This window comes from Crotalus tigris, unplaced genomic scaffold (genome assembly GCF_016545835.1).
Source record: "Crotalus tigris isolate CLP2741 ecotype Arizona unplaced genomic scaffold, ASM1654583v1 scf7180000023746.1698619, whole genome shotgun sequence".
Taxonomy (NCBI): Eukaryota; Metazoa; Chordata; class Lepidosauria; order Squamata; family Viperidae; genus Crotalus; species Crotalus tigris.
Window position 1 is genome coordinate 392,353 of NW_024100155.1, and position 15,747 is coordinate 408,099.

General features: G+C 47.6%; 1 protein-coding gene across 1 annotated transcript in view; it reads right to left on the minus strand.

Moving 5' to 3' along the window:
- Positions 1 to 14,508, minus strand: part of DENND1A (DENN domain containing 1A) — a 184,795-nt gene extending 170,287 nt beyond the window's left edge. The window contains exons 1-2 of the mRNA XM_039321490.1: positions 14,380 to 14,508; positions 5,440 to 5,504 (exon numbers count right to left, since the gene is read on the minus strand). Of these exons, the coding sequence (XP_039177424.1) occupies positions 5,440 to 5,504; positions 14,380 to 14,396 (82 nt within the window). The 5' untranslated portion in view covers positions 14,397 to 14,508. The remainder of the gene's footprint in view (positions 1 to 5,439; positions 5,505 to 14,379) is intronic.
- Between the last annotated feature and the right edge of the window lie 1,239 nt (positions 14,509 to 15,747).

Here is a 15,747-nt window from a genome sequence, read left to right on the forward strand (position 1 = left end):
CAGGGTTTGGGGGGGGGGAAAGGGAAAAAAAACTTTTCAAAAAGAAATATTTCTACACTGACTAAGAAGCTTCAAGCTTAGGAGCAAAATTTCGGCGAAGTTGGCATTGTCTGTGCGGATTTCTACTCCAACACCCCCCCCCGCCCCCGTTGTGAAAAGAAAAACTGACAGATCTGGAGGCTTTGTAAACCAATTCAGGAACTTTTCGTGCTCCTTATTTGTTAGGCCAAAGGTTAAACTGCTGACCTATAACCTCCTGCTTAGCGGCCTTTCCCCCTTTCCCTGTAAAGCTTTATTTCAACTCTGTATTTACAAGGATTAGTCTCTTTTCACAATAAGAAATCTGTTCAAAACTAAGGACTCCCCGCTCTCTTTGGGCTAAAAGCAGCCACAGTGATTTGACCCTGGACAATGGCCATATTGTAGGAAGAGAAAAAAAAAAAGAAAGAAAGAAAGAAAGAAAGAAAGAAAGAAAGAAAGAAAGAAAGAAAGAAAGAAAGAAGAGAAAAGAGAAAGACCTCTATATATATAAACAGAGAGACAGAGAAAAAGAAAAGAAGGAAGGAAGGAAGGAAGGAAGGAAGGAAGGAAGGAAGGAAGGAAGGAAAGGGAGGGAGGACAACTTCTTTCTCTCTCCCCCCTCCAAACACAGAGAGAGAAAGAGAGAAGAAAGAGAAGAAAGACAATCTCTCTCTCTACAAACAGAAAGAGAAAGAAAGAAAGAAAGAAAGAAAGAAAGAAAGAAACAAACAAACAAACAAACAAAGGGAAGGCAACATTTCTCTTTCTCCACAAAGACAGAGAGAGAAAGAGAGAAAGAGAAGAAAAGAAAAGAGAAGAGAAGAGGAGAAAGAAAGAAAGAAAGAAAGAAAGAAAGAAAGAAAGAAAGAAAGAGAGAGAGAAAGAGAGAAAGAGAGAAAGAGAAGAAAGAAAGAAAGAAAGAAAGAAAGAAAGAAAGAAAGAAAGAAAGAAAGGGAAGGCAACCTTTCTCTCTCTCCGCAAAGACAGAGAAAGAGAAGAAAGAGAAGATAGATAGATAGATAGATAGATAGATAGATAGATAGATAGATAGATAGATAGATAGAAAGAAAGGAAGGAAGAAAGAAAGCTGGTTACAACAATGGAAGAGGGGATGTCTCCTACAACATTTAGCCAACAAAGCCGGCCTGCTGTGAACTTGATGAGATGTCAAACTCTGTTAGAAATATAAAAATCCCACAAAAGGGATTCCCCCCACCCCCAGCCCCCCACCACCCTTTGCAAAGTCTTGTGACCAAGACCCCTTCTATACAGAGAGATTTCCTGTTTGGGATTAAACATGCTTAGGAATGAAAAAAAAAATAAAAATATCCAGTTACTGTGCCAAATGGCTCCAAAAAAACTTGCCCTGGTGGATGTCAGAAACAGCGCATACAGGGTTTCCATCAGTTTATTTCAAAGCCCCTCTTTCGCCCCAGACTTTCTTCTTCTGGTTTCTAAGTCAGAAGAAAGCTCTCCTTCCTTGCTTTATGGGTTAAGGATTTTTCAAGAGGGACGGTGAACGGGCACGAAAAATCTTGAAGGTGGCGTCCAGCAAGATATCATTCCAACCCTTGACCAGTCCAAACACGGTAACACTGATTCTGTCCACAAAGACCACAAACAGGGATGAAGAACTTCTTCAGAATCTCCAAAATCAAAAGGGCTGCAGAGAAATCCATTGGCACCTCATGGTAATGAACCTAGGACTCCATAAGGACCGTCCATCTCATGGCAATGAACCTAGGACTCCATAACGACCGTCCACTTCATGGCAATGAACCTATGACTCCATAACGACCGTCCACCTCATGGCAATGAACCTAGGACTCCATAACAACCGTCCACCTCATGGCAATGAACCTAGGACTTCATAAGGACTGTCCATCTCATGGTAATGAACCTAGGACTCCATAAGGACCATCCACCTCATGGCAACGAACCTAGGACTCCATAGGGACCATCATCTCATGGTAATGAACCTAGGACTCCATAACGACCGTCCACCTCATGGTAATGAACCTAGGACTCCATAAGGACCATCCTGTCTCTTGAACCTTCAGTCCTGCGTTTTAGAACTAGCAGCAGCCCAGAGGGAGTGACATTTGGCTGAGAAGAGCCCTTTAACGGTTGATTCAAGCTTCTGGGGTAGATGGGTGTAGAACAGAAGACACCTCCTCCAGCTTCAATTGAGTTTTAGATGATGATTAGGATTGATGATAACCCTGAGGCTGTTACCTAGTTGGGTAATGAAACGTCTGCAATAAAACAACCAGGCTCAAAGAACACCAAAGACCCCGTGGATGAATTTTGCAGCCAGGTTTTGGAAGCTGTGATTGTTAACATCTCAAACAGACAACAGTTCAGGTATCCCCCAAACCCAACTTTTGGGATACCCCATATTACAGGGGTCTTCCAACTTGGCCCTCTTATGACTTGTGGACTTCAACGCCCAGAATTCCTCAGCCAGCGCGCCTGGCTGAGGAATTCTGGGAGTTGAAGTCCACAAGCAGGGGTCTTCAAACTTGCCCCTTTTATGACTTGTGGACTTCAACACTCAGAATTCCTCAGCCAGCGTGCCTGGCTGAGGAATTCTGGGAGTTGAAGTCCACAAGCAGGGGTCTTCAAACTTGGCCCTCTTATGACTTGTGGACTTCAACACCCAGAATTCCTCAGCCAGGCGTTGAAGTCCAGAGAGTTGAAGTCCACCAGTCATAAAAGGGCCAAGTTTGAAGACCCCTGCCATATTAGAAGCCAAATGCTTTTAATTTTGTTGAAGATGTACTGGATTCAGTCCCTGGTTGATTATACTTTTATGAAGAGTGCCGAGATCCATTGAAAAGCACCTCTTAAACAGCATCCAGTTTTATCACCCTGAGCTCTGCGGGCTTCAAGCAGACCAAATTTTGAGACACACGCTGAGAACGTCCGACTCCAGGCTCGTGGTGACCCAAGGGGAGAAGATGGCCAAGTCATCAGAAGAGTTTTATAAACTCCAAAAGGCCTCCGATTCGAGCTTTCGCTGTCCAGCTCCACATTTTTTTAGCCGTGCAACGCAACAGCACACTTCTGCCTTTTAACCACCCACAAAGCTGAATCTTCAATTTCACCTTACGCCAAGGAAACATGAGGTGGAAAGCTCTTTGGGATGTCCTCCGTGGCCAAGAACTGAGTTTCTCCCATTTTTTCCGTGCCAAAATTGGCCCGCTTCCATCCATCCATCCATCATCCTTTGCGTAAAACCCCACCTTGGTAATTTCTCAGCTTGGTTAGCTTTTAAGGCAGAACTCTTGTGGTCTACCAAGGCAAGGAAGGCCTTATGAGAGAGCCATCAGAAGCTGGAGTAAGGAGTGCTTAGTTAAACCAAGTCTATGCCCATTATTCTAAGCAGGCACCAGATTATGGCTTAGCCAGTTAGACGAAGGGCCAGTTCAAATGCAAATGGGCCCATTCTCTCAAACAAGGATAAACTCCCACGGAGTTAATCAATTTCCTGGGGAGATTTATCTCCTTATTCAACCAGTGTTATGTTTAGCAGAAGAGGCAGCCCGCTCTTTTAAATGCCTTTGTTAACACACCCAGGCTGTATGCCCGTTTTTTTTTTTTTTTTTTTCCTTTTATTAATCCTAGGGAACATTTGTCAAGGCAAAAAAAAAGAAAAAAAAAAGCTTATAACAGCTTTATCCCACTGCTTTAGAATTACTTTCTAACTTGTGTGCAGATTTTTGTGTTATCGTTTTAAAGAGGGCGGGGGAAAAAAAGATATATGAAAGGAACACTTTGCCTTGTGCTAAAGCATTTTCGCAATTCCTTGAAGCCGCGGCTCCGCGTTTTGTGCGCGTCTCACAAAAAAAAGATAAAAAGGGCAAGGTCCTTGCGTGGCGACGCCGAGCATCCGATAGGGCTTTCTGATGTCTTCTTTTGCAAAGCCTGGCACCCCGAACGCGCAACCCTCACACAAAAGCTCCCCTATGCAGGAGGAGCGCGCACACACACACACACACACACACACACACACGCGCGCACACAAAGCCACCCAGTTTTCAGAGCGTTTTTTTTCTTTCAAACGTTCCCAGCTTTAGTGACTTGTTTTGATCAGTTGCTTTAGACTAACAAATGGATTTTTTTTCACCCGATGCTACACCCTTAACAAGGCAGAGTCTTTAGCAAGGGTCTCAGAGATCGGCAGATTCAGACACGGCTCATTTCTGGCCCCCTGACTCTGGGGGGGGAGGAGATTTCTTTCAGAATCAGAACAGGCCATTAGAAAGACCCATCCAGGAGGACCTGGTTTTCCCCACTGCCATTTTTTTCCCACAAGGCCCCCTTGCACCCTTCGTCTGTATCGATGCATCTCTTTCTTAGGAGAGACAATTTATTCAGGGCCTGCAGAAGATCCGAGAGAGACAAACGGAGCATGGACAAAGTTTTAGACACACACAAACACAACAGTTGTCCTCAGGGCCTTAGGAAACAGCGGGCCTGAATGGGTTATCTCTTATCGTCCCGTAATAATATGTCTTTCTCTTGTAAAGGGCATCCAGTTGCTGGCTGACTTTACAAGATAAAGTCTTATATTACGAAGGCAATTTGGAAATAATAATAATAATAATAATAATAATAATAATAATAATAATAATAAGAAGAAGAAGAAGAAGAAGAAGAAGAAGAAGAAGAAGAAGAAGAAGAAGAAGAAGAAGAAGAAGAAGAAGAAGAAGAAAGCAAGGGTAGTACCAATAGTCATAGGCGCCTTGGGTGCAATCCCAAAACAACTGGAGCACCACTTGAACACCATTGGCATTGACAAATTTGCCATTGGTCAATTGCAAAAGGCGGCCTTACTAGGAACTGCTTCCATCCTGCGACGATATCTGTAATGACATCAAACATCCACATCTGCCTATCCCAGGTCCTGGGTAAGGACTCGATAGGTAGACAAAATGCCAAATCCAGTCTGAACATCTGGCTGACTGTGCAATGATCAATAATAATAATAATAATAAAAATAATAATAATAATAATAATAATAATGATGATGATGATGATGATGATGATGATGATGATGATGATGATGATGAAGGGATTTTGGAGGTCATCTAGTCCAACCCCCTGCTCAGGCAGAAAACCCAATGTTTTGCTTAACAACCTTGGCGGCCAAAATAAGGTGGTCAAATCAGGGGGTGAGTCTTTCGTTCTCACTCAAAGTATCTCGTCTTCTGCACTGGGGCGAAGCGAGCCTCATTCCACACTGCGAGTGTTGCCCCTCCAGATGCGTGGGACTACAACTCCCATGGTAGGGAACTGGAGGTACTAGGTGAGCCTAGCCTAGGTATTTCCAGCTCAGAGGAGGCTCTGGAGACCACCTGCCTCCTCTGCTCCGAGCAAAACCCCCTTAGAAATGGTTCGGCCCAGGGACCTTACCTGTGCCGGATGCAAAAGGGCAGGTGACTTCAACGTAGACCTCAAAGGTGGTCTCCGGGTTTTGCCTGAAAGAGAAGAAAAGGTAAGGGTGCTTTTCAGAAGGGCTCGTCGGAGGGATGTGGGTCTCTTAAAATCATGCAAATGAAAAAGAGAAATGGGTTTAAACGAGGGGCCACGAGACTAGTAAGGCCTGCCTTCTCCCAACGGGAGCTGCCCAAGAGGGCTGAGCAAAGGCTGGTGGAGATGCCTCTTTCTGGACAAGGGAGGGGGCTGTTCCAGGGCTTTGCCTCTCCCCACCCGAAAGATGAAGCCCAGTGCCAGATCTCTGAGCTTCCACCAACCTTCCTTCCTTCCCTTCTCTCGTCTTCCTTCCTTCCTTCCCTCATCTTTTTTCCTTCCTTCCTTCTTTCCCACCTCTCCTCTTCCTTCCTTTGTTCCTTCCTTCCCATCTCTCATCTTCCTTCCCTTCCTTCCTCCCTCTCTTCCCTTCTCTCATCTTCCTTTCTTTCCTTCCTTCTTTTCTCTCATCTTCCTTCTTCCCTTCCTCCCTCCCTTCCCTTTCCTTATCTTCCTTCCTTCCCTTCCTTCCTCCCTCCTTTCCCTTCTCTCATCTTCCTTTCCTTCATTCATTCCCTTCTCTCATCTTCCTTCCTTCTTTCCTCCCTCCTTTCCTTCCTTCTTTCCTTCCTTCCCTCCCTCCCTTCTTCTTATCTTCCTGCCTTCCTTCCCTTCTCCCATCTTCCTTCCTCCCTTCCTTTTTTATCTTCCTTCCTTCCTTTCCTTCCTTCCTTCCCTTCTATCTTCCTCCCTCCCTCCCTCCCTCCTGTTTTCCAAAAAACTGTGAGACATCTCCCCACCCCACCCCAAAGAACTGCTTTCTAAAAGTTTTCTCAAGAACCAGCAATTCCCTTCCCAAGGACTGCCCAATCAGCCAATTCTTCTGCCAGGGAGCATTCCACCCCAGCCTCACCACCATCCTAGACCAATGTTTCTCAACCTCAACAACTCTAAGATGTGTGGACTTCAACGCCCAGAATCCTACAGCCAGCCAGACTTCTGGGAGTTGAAGTCCAGACCTCTTCAAGTCACCAAGGTTGAGCAACAGAAGTTTGATTGACAGATAGGGAAATTTGGAGAAAGGAGTTGCTCGGACATTACCCCTGAATTGTATCTGAAGAGGGATGAGAGGGAAGAAAGGAGAGGAGAGAGAAAAGAGTAAAGGAGGGGAGAAGGAAGTAGGAAGGTTGGAGGAGAAGAGGAGAAGTGGGGAGAAAGGGGAGGAGAGTGGTGAAGGAAAGAGAAGAGGAGAGGAAGAAGAGGGAAGTAGGGAAGAGAAGAAAGGGAGAAAGAAGGTAGAGAAGAAGAGTGTGGATACAGTGAAAGGGGAAATGGGCGAGCAACACCAAAAGTCATGTGTATGTATTTATTTCATTTTATTAAAAGTATCTTATATATGAATGTAAAAGGAATGTATGTTAACATCTGATAAATATCACGGTATATGTATTGGGGAGAATATGGAAAAATAAAAAGTTTGATTGATTTGTTCTAGTCCAAGGGTCTGCAACCTTGACCGCTTTAAGGCTTGTGGACTTCAGCTCCCAGAATTCCTCAGCCAGCATGCTAGTCCTCTTCAAATAAGATCCAAATCTCTATTGGACACAGATTGCTATAAGCCCCCCCCCCAAAAAAAGCCTGTTTTAATGCAGTAAACGCTTTTGGATCTGACGACACATTACGTTCCTATCACCCACTCAATCCGCAAAAGAATTTTAATAAAAGCCTTTTGAAATTTAAGGAAGAAACAGGCCAGAGAAATGTCCACATCCAGGCTCAGCCCCAGGACAGCCAATTCTCAAATGGCCAGGAATTTGTCAACGGGGACCATCAGGCCAAACTGTCTGTTGGGGAGGACAGAGGGGAGATCCCCCCCCACCCCCCAAACAGAGCAGTGCTAGACTTCAACCCTGGTTCACAAGACTCCGTTAACTTTCATTAAAGACCAGAAAGCACCATGGCAAAGAATTAATTCATGCAAATTTGAGCAGAGACTGGCAGAGCAGAGAGTCAAATGATGACACTGGCCAGTGGGAGATTTTATCCTTTAGGGAGGGCAATTTTTCTGGAGAGCCCAAGTCCAACTGGAGGAGGAAAAACATAAAACCTTTGCAAAGGATCAGAGTCTTGAAGGAAGGAAACAGACACAAGCAAAATACGTCTGCTGGTGTTGCAGGCACGTTTGCCCATCTCTCTCCCCCCCCACACACACACACCTTCTCTTCTAAGCCCAGAGCTGACGATTAATTATTGCAACACATTATTTAACAGTAGCTATAATTAAAGCAAGGCAGGCTTTCAACACCTGCCGGAGTAGTTTTAAAAATGGGCCCACAGTGCACAAGTCCTGTTTTCCTTTTAGCTAAATGCAGGCACTTTAATAGTATTTTCCAGCCTGCTGCCAAAGACGCAACACAATGGGTTGTGTGTTTCAGGAGCCAGCAGCTCCCAACATTCACCCAATGGGGCAAGGTGCGAATCCTCGCTTGACCCGGATCCCGAACCCGTGTTCCCTCTATTTATTATTATTGTTGTTGTTATTATTATTGTTGTTATTATTATTATTAAGTTGGAAGGGACCTTGGAGGTCACTTTACGGCACAGAAGCACAACTTCCTTGAGCTCCAAAGCAGAATGCGACTAAGAGAGCTGGAAGGCTGGGGGGAAAAAATGTGGATTTGGAAGAGAAGAGCAAATATAAACCAATTCAGCCCTAAAAAAAAAAAAAAATCAATCTATAGGACTGTTTAAAGCAGTGGTTCTCAACCTTTCTAATGCTGTGACCCCATAATACAGTTCCCCATGTTGTGGTGACCCCCAAGTGGGTGTGGCCACCAATAAGAGGGAGTAGGACAGCTAGGGAAAAGGGAACAAAATGGTGGACAGCGTGGTTTGGCGACCCCCCATGAAATGGTCATTCGACCCCAAATGGGGTCCCGACCCACAGGTTGAGAACCACTGGTTTAAAGGTAATCCCTCAACTTGCAATTTTTTTGTTTAGTGACCATTCAAAGTTACAACGGCACTGGAAAAAACTGATTTACAGCCGCTATTCACACTTACCAGTGTGGCAGCTTCCCCCAGGGTCACATGATCAAAATTCGGAGGCTTGGTAACTGGCATGGACTTAGGACGGTTGCAGTTTCGTGGGGTCACGTGATCCCCTTTTGCGACCTTCCGACAAGCAAAGTCGTAATGGGGAAGCCAGATTGACTTAACAACCGTGTTACTAACTTAACACCTGCACGGATTCCCTTAACAACAGAATGGAATGGAACAGAAGAGAATAGAATATAGAACAGAATAGAACAGAACAGAATAATAGAATAGAAAATGGAATAGAAAATAATAATAGAATAGAATAGAATATATGGAATAGAACAGAATAGAATAGAATAGAATAGAATAGAATAGAATAGAATAGAATAGAATAGAATAGAATAGAATAGAATAGAATAGAATAGAATAATGAGAATAGAATAATGAGAATAGAATAGAATAGAACAGAACAGAATAATAGAATAGAAAATGGAATAGAAAATGGAATAGAAAATAAGAATAGAATAGAATAATGAGAATAGAATAATGAGAATAGAATATAATAATGAGAATAGAATAGAATATAGAACAGAATAGAACAGAATAATAGAATAGAAAATGGAATAGAAAATAAGAATAGAATAGAATAGAATAGAATAGAATAGAATAGAATAGAATAGAATAGAATAGAATAGAATAGAATAGAATAGAATACAGGAATAGAGTAGAGTAGAATAGAATAATAATACTAGACTAGACTAGACTAGACTAGACTACACAAGAGTAGACTAGAGTAGAATAGAATAGAGTGGAATGGAGTAGAGTAGAGTAGAGTTAGAATAGAGTTAGAATAGAATAGAATAGAATGAATGGAACGGAACAGAATAGAATAGAAGCTGGAAGGGACCTTGGAGATCTTCTAGTCCATGCCCCCCCCCCTGCAGCTCAAGCAGGAGAACCTATACCATCTCAGCAGATGGAGGCAAGAAAGGCCAGATAGTGGGGCAAAGCCCACTTAGCTCTCTTCCTTAACAACAGGAATGTTGGGTTCAATTGTAGTCAAGGACTACCTGTACTTTTCCATTAACAAATCTCATTTTGTTTTTGATCTTAAATTTAGACTGCCATCCAGCTGAAGGCAAACACACCTACAGAACTCCCACCTGGTCCATTCTACATAACATTTCCAAAACTCTTGATTTAGGTATACGCCAGCCTCCTTTTTTTAAAAAATCCGTCTCTGAAACCATCTCGATATATTATTATTATTGTTGTTGTTATTATTATTGTTGTTGTTGTTATTGTTGTTGCTGCTTCTGTTGTTGTTATAAAGTTGGAAGGGACCTTGGAGGTCATCTAGTCCAACCCCCTGCTCAGGAAGGAAACCCTATACCATTTCGGACAAATGGCTGTCCAGTTTCTTCTTAAAAACTTCCAGTGGCTGGCTCAGGAATTCTGGGAGTTGAAGACTACGAGTCATGAGGGGGCCATAGTTTCCCCCATGCTGGCTCAGGAATTCTGGAAGTTGAAGTCCACGAGTCATAAAAGAGCCAAGGTTGCCTACCCCTAACCTAGAATCTTGGGGATTCTATGATCCCCAAGAATCAAGGATCTTTCTTTCCCTTCCAGCAACCCTTATTCATTCTTATTCCATTACTCCATCCATTTCTCCATGCTGAAAATGGATGCCGCTAATGGCCCAACGGGCTTGAGGTACGGAATTTTCCATCTGGAGTTTATTTCCAGGATCAACAACATTCAGGCCCTCATCTCCTAGCAATTTCACAACTTAAAGGTATCCGCAACAAAACAAAAAAAAAGCCTCATTTCCTATTGTCAGGTTTCCAAGCTACTCTCCACTGTCCTAAGGGAAGAATTCACACCCACGTTGTTGCTAAACAACCTTCTGCTTGATTGTCACCCAGGCAATATTTGACATTATTCCCCCCTTGGACTGGCAGTTCGCTTTGTTTGCTGAAATGCGACAACCGGCGTAAAAGGGGAAGGGGGGAACGGGGAAGAACTCATAATAAGCGGAGGATAACGTTAGGATCCTTTAAAACTTTGTCAAAAAGAAACATATTTCTGAGCAAGAGTAGGAAGAAGAAGGCAAGCAGGAAGGAAGAAGAAAAGAGCAGGGCAGGGCAAGGAAGGAGGAGAGGAAGGAGGGAAGGAGGAAATTTAATTTCTTTGCCTGGCCCTGTTTATTTCTCAAATAATATCTCCAGCTCCTATGCCCCCCCCCCCGCCCCGGCCACAGATGGAGTACTTCTGACTGGTTTATTTTCCAACTGGCAGATTCAAAGCATCTTCCAAAATCTGCAAAATCTTTACTTGGCCCATTCTCACCCTCCAATTTACAAAAACTCCTATTCCGTAAGGTCATATCTATAGGAGGAGGGAAGAAGAGGAGGAGGAGGAGGAGGAGGAGGAGGAGGAGGAGGAGGAGGAGGAGGAGGAGGAGGAGGAAGAAAAGAAGAGAAGGAGAAGAAGGAGAAGGAGAGGAGGAGAAGGAGAAGGAGGGGAGGAAGAAAAGAAGAGAAGGAGAAGAAGGAGAAGGAGGAGAAGGAGGAGGAAGAAAAGAAGGAGAAGAAGGAGGAGGAGAAGGAGGAGGAGGAGAAGGAGGAGGAGAGGAGAAGGAGAAGAAGGAGGAGGAGAGGAGGAGGAGAAGGAGGAGGAAGAAAAGAAGAGAAGGAGAAGAAGGAGGAGGAGAAGGAGGAGGAGGAGAAGGAGGAGGAGAGGAGAAGGAGAAGAAGGAGAAGGAGGAGAGGAGGAGGAGAAGGAGGAGGAAGAAAAGAAGAGAAGGAGAAGAAGGAGGAGGAGGAGAAGGAGGAGGAGAGGAGAAGGAGAAGAAGGAGGAGGAGGGAGAGAACAGGAGGAAGAGAGAGGGGGGGGAGGAGGAGAGGGAGGAAAATGGAGAATGGAGGATGGAAGAGGAGAAGGAGAAGGAGGAGAAGAAGAAGAGGAAGCAGAAGAAGACGCAGGAGGAGGAGGAGAAGGAGGAGGGCGAGGAGAATGGAGAATGGAGAATAGAGGATGGAGGAGGAGAGGAAGAAGAAGAGGAAAAGGATGAAGAAGAAGCAGAAGAAGCTGCAGAAAGAGGAGGAGGAGGAGATGGAAGAGGAGGAGGAAAATGGAGAATGGAGAATGGAGAATAGAGGAGGAGGAGGAGAAGAAGAAGAAAAAGAAGACAAGAGGAGGAAGAGGAAGCAGAAGAAGCAAAAGAAGACGCAGAAAATGGAGCAGGAGGAGGAGGACGAGAACAACCTTGTGCCAAAGTTGACAACACATACAATAAGCATTGAGTGCAAATTCTGCACTGAGTGGCCGAAGGAATACAGCAGGTCAACAAGGGGAAACGTCAGTGGTCAAATTGGAAATCAGATTTAAGCTGACAAGTTTTTTGGGGGGGTTTGTTTTTGTTAAACGACGTCTTGAAAGTTCACAAATCTTCCTCTGCAAAAGTCTCCTCGGAAAGTCTAAAGTCATCGCTAAGGTCAGCTAGGCCAAGCCATGTTCGCCAAAAGAAGTCTCTGGCTCACATCCTTCCTATTGTGTGATTCAGCAGCACCATGCGACGAAAAAGGGGATCTTGAAACTAAGCGATCTTTCCCAGAAAGCCATTTCGCAGCCCTCCAAGTGGGGGGAATCGGATAAACAAAATACGTTAAATAAAGGCCACGGGGTCCAGCTTCTCAAATTCCCGATTCTTCTCTCCCATGTAGGCTTGGTTGACGCTTTCTTAAGAATGAAAGGCAGGATCTCCATCAAACGAATCAATCTCTGCCTGAGATATTTTGGGAACTTGCTTCCAACTTTAAAATTGCTAAGCAACCGATTCCTATCAGATTCCAGAGAAACATATATATATATATTGCACTTCGGAGAGCTGACAGCAGGAAGCAAAATAAGACAGAAACACCTTTAACAACTAACTGGCTGGGTTATTTTTCAAGTAGCATTCCAAAACTTGCAGGGGGGGGATGTGTGGAAAGTATATCCCTGACTCATATCGATTGTCTGTTAATTTCTCCATTTCGAAAACAAGCCATCACAATTAATTGCACGCAAATTATCTGAATAGGTAGGGCTGGCTGTAGCCCTACTCATTGCCCTTAAGTCCTCACAAGGGGTTATAATCCATCCCATATACAGAATAAAACACCAAGAGATTCTTCTTTAAAAGATTGGAATAATTTTTGATCGTCTTCTAGCAATCAGCAAACAATGTTGGTGCCCCCTCCCAGGAGAAAAAGTACATTAAGGAGCCACGAGGCAGAAGACCCTATCTATCGCCCCCAATTCTTCACAGATTTAGTATTATGGGGTTGTGCAGATTGGGAAAAGCAGCTGGCTCCAACTGCTGGGGTCCAGCAACATCTGCCTATCAGGACCTTAGGAAGCACTGAATAGGGCAGGGGTCTTCAAACTTGGCCCTTGTATGACTTGTGGACTTCAACTCCCAGAATTCCTCAGCCAGGCACGCATGCCTGGCTGAGGAACTCTGGGAGTTGAAGTCCAAAAGTCATACAAGGGCCAAGTTTGAAGACCCCTGCAATAGGTAGACCAAAATGCCAACAGGGAATGGAATGGAATGGAAAGGAAAGGAAAGGAAAGGAAAGGAAAGGAGGTGAAGGGAAGGGGAGGGGAGGAATGGAATGGAAAGGAAAGGGGAGGAAAGGAAAGGAATGGAAAGGAAAGGAGAGGAGGAGAAGAGAGGGGAGGGGAGGGGAGGGGAGGGGAGGAAAGGAGGTGAAGGGAAGGGAAGGGGAGGAAAGGAAAGGGGAGGAAAGGAAAGGAGGTGAAGGAAAGGAAAGGAAAGGAAAAGAAAGGAAAGGAAAAAGGAGAGGAGAGGAATCGCTTCTCAGCTTGACCTTCGCCTCTGCCCTCTTCCCAGACGCCCCCAGACCGGCGCCGGCCTCTCTCGGAGCGCGCGGGCGGCGAGGCGGGGGCGCTTCTGCTCGGGACCGATCCGGGCGTCCCCTCCCAAGAGCCCGGGCCGCCTTCTGCCGCCAAGGGACGCCCCCGCGAGGCAGTCAGGCGCGCCGGCGACCCCCGGAGCCGCGCTTGGGCGCAAAGAGAGCCTCACCCCCCCCCAGGGCGGGAACGGGGGGGGGCTTGGACCCAGAGCCGGCAAGCGGAGGCAGGGAGGAAAAAGCAAGGAGGCATCGCCCCCATCATCCCCAGTCGGCGGTGGTTGGGAATGATGGGGACTGCGCTCCAGCCCGCCCCATCGTCCCCACTCAGAGGCGGCTGGGGATGATGGCGGCTGCAGTCCAGCCCTCCCCACCGTCTCCACTCAGAGACGGCTGGGGATGATGGGGGCTGCAGTCCAGCCCTCCCCACCGTCCCCACTCAGAGGCGGCTGGGATGATGGGGGATGCAGTCCAGCCCACCCCACCGTCCCCACTCAGAGGCGGCTGGGGATGATAGGGGCTGCAGTCCAGCACTCCCCACCGTCCCCACCCAGAGGCGGCTGGGGATGATGGGGGATGCAGTCCAGCCCACCCCACCGACAGCAGTCCAGCTCCTCTCCATCGTCCCCACTCAGAGGCGGCTGGGGATGATAGGGGCTGCAGTCAGGACAGCTGGGGACGATGGGGGCTGCAGTCCAGCCCACCCCCGTCGCCGTCCCAGGCCAAGGAAGGCTGGGAACGATGGGGGGCTGCAGTCCAGCCCTCCCCACCGTCAGCCGTCCAGCCCGCCCGCATCGTCCCCCAGTCAGGACCGCTGGGGATGATGGGAGCTGCAGTCCAGCCGGCCAGAGCTCTACGAGGGAGAGGCTCCTTCCCACACAGCCCCTCCCCGGGCACGCGCCCACCCGCCTCCCGGCCCCAGACTCACTTAATGCGGGAGCCCATGGCGTCGGAGGACCCCTCATGGGCCCCGGGCGGACTGGCGGGCGGGGGTCCCGACTGGACTGGGGAGGGGGGGGGGGTTCACTCCATGCCCGGCCGGAGGACGCCGAGGCTGAGGCGCGACCCGCCGACGGACAAGGCGAGCGGGCAGCGGAGGACCGGAAGCGCGCGCGGGGCCGGCTGGGAAATGAAGTCCCGCCGCCGGAAGCCTCCCCTCACGCCCCGCCGGCCCCTCTCCCCTTCCCCCCCCCCGTCGGGAGGGGGGGTCGCTCGCCACGGGCCCCCCCCTCGCCCCCTTCCCGGCCCGAGGAAAGGAAGGCCGAGCGTCCCCCTGAGCGCGTGCAGAGGGCCTCCGCCCGGCCTTTCCTCGCCTCGGTTGCGCCGCCTCAGCGGTTCAGAACTACAATTCCCGGCGTCCCCAGCCGGCGGGTTGGAGGGCTCGGTGGGAGTTGCAGTCAGGCGCGCGCTGAGGGGATCGAGGAGGGGGGGGGGAAAGGGAAGCGGGGGCTGCTGGGAGGTGTAGTCCGCAGGGCCGCCCCCTCAATCCCGCGCCCGGGTTGTGTGTGTGTGGGGGGGCTGGGGGACAGGTCGGGAAGGCGGGCTGGGGACGATGAGCCTTGTAGTGCGAGGGTGGCGGCGGCTCTTCCCAGTGCTACACAAATGTATCCCAACTTTTCCCTCGCCGTTTGTCACATCCGGATTGTTGCCAAGTCTTAACGTCGTCTCAGGCAGAAGGGATGAAGGAAAAGAAGGAGGGTGAACTTCGAAGGCCGCTGAAGGAAGAGAAGGACGAAGGGGGGACGGGACCGCGGCCTTGCAGGAGTTGAGGGGCTGCCCCAAAGAGAATGGGGGGTCAGTTTATTCTCCAAAGCCCCTGAAGGCAGGACAAGAAGCAATGGAAAAAGAAAGAGCAAAGAAGAGCAACTAAGACAGTGTTTCTCAACCTTGACCATTTTAGGGCACGTGGACTTCAACTCCCAGAATTCCACAGCCAGCAATGCTGGCTGTGGAATTCTGGGAGATGAAGTCCACATGCCTTAAAATGGTCAAGGTTGAGAAACACTGAACTAAGAGGATCCAAGGCCCGGAGACTAAAACATAGGAAGAACGGCTGCGGGATTTGGGAATGGCCAGTCTAGAGAAAAGAAGGACGAGGGGGGACATGATAGGGGTCTTCCAATATCTCAGGGGCTGCCCCAAAGAAGAAGGAGTCAAGCTATTTTCCAAAGCGCCTGAAGGCAGGACAAGAAGCAATGGAAAAAGAAAGAGCAAAGAAGAACAACTAAGATGATTAAAGGCCCGGAGACTAAAACATAGGAAGAACGGCTGTGGGATTCGGGAATGGCCAGTCTAG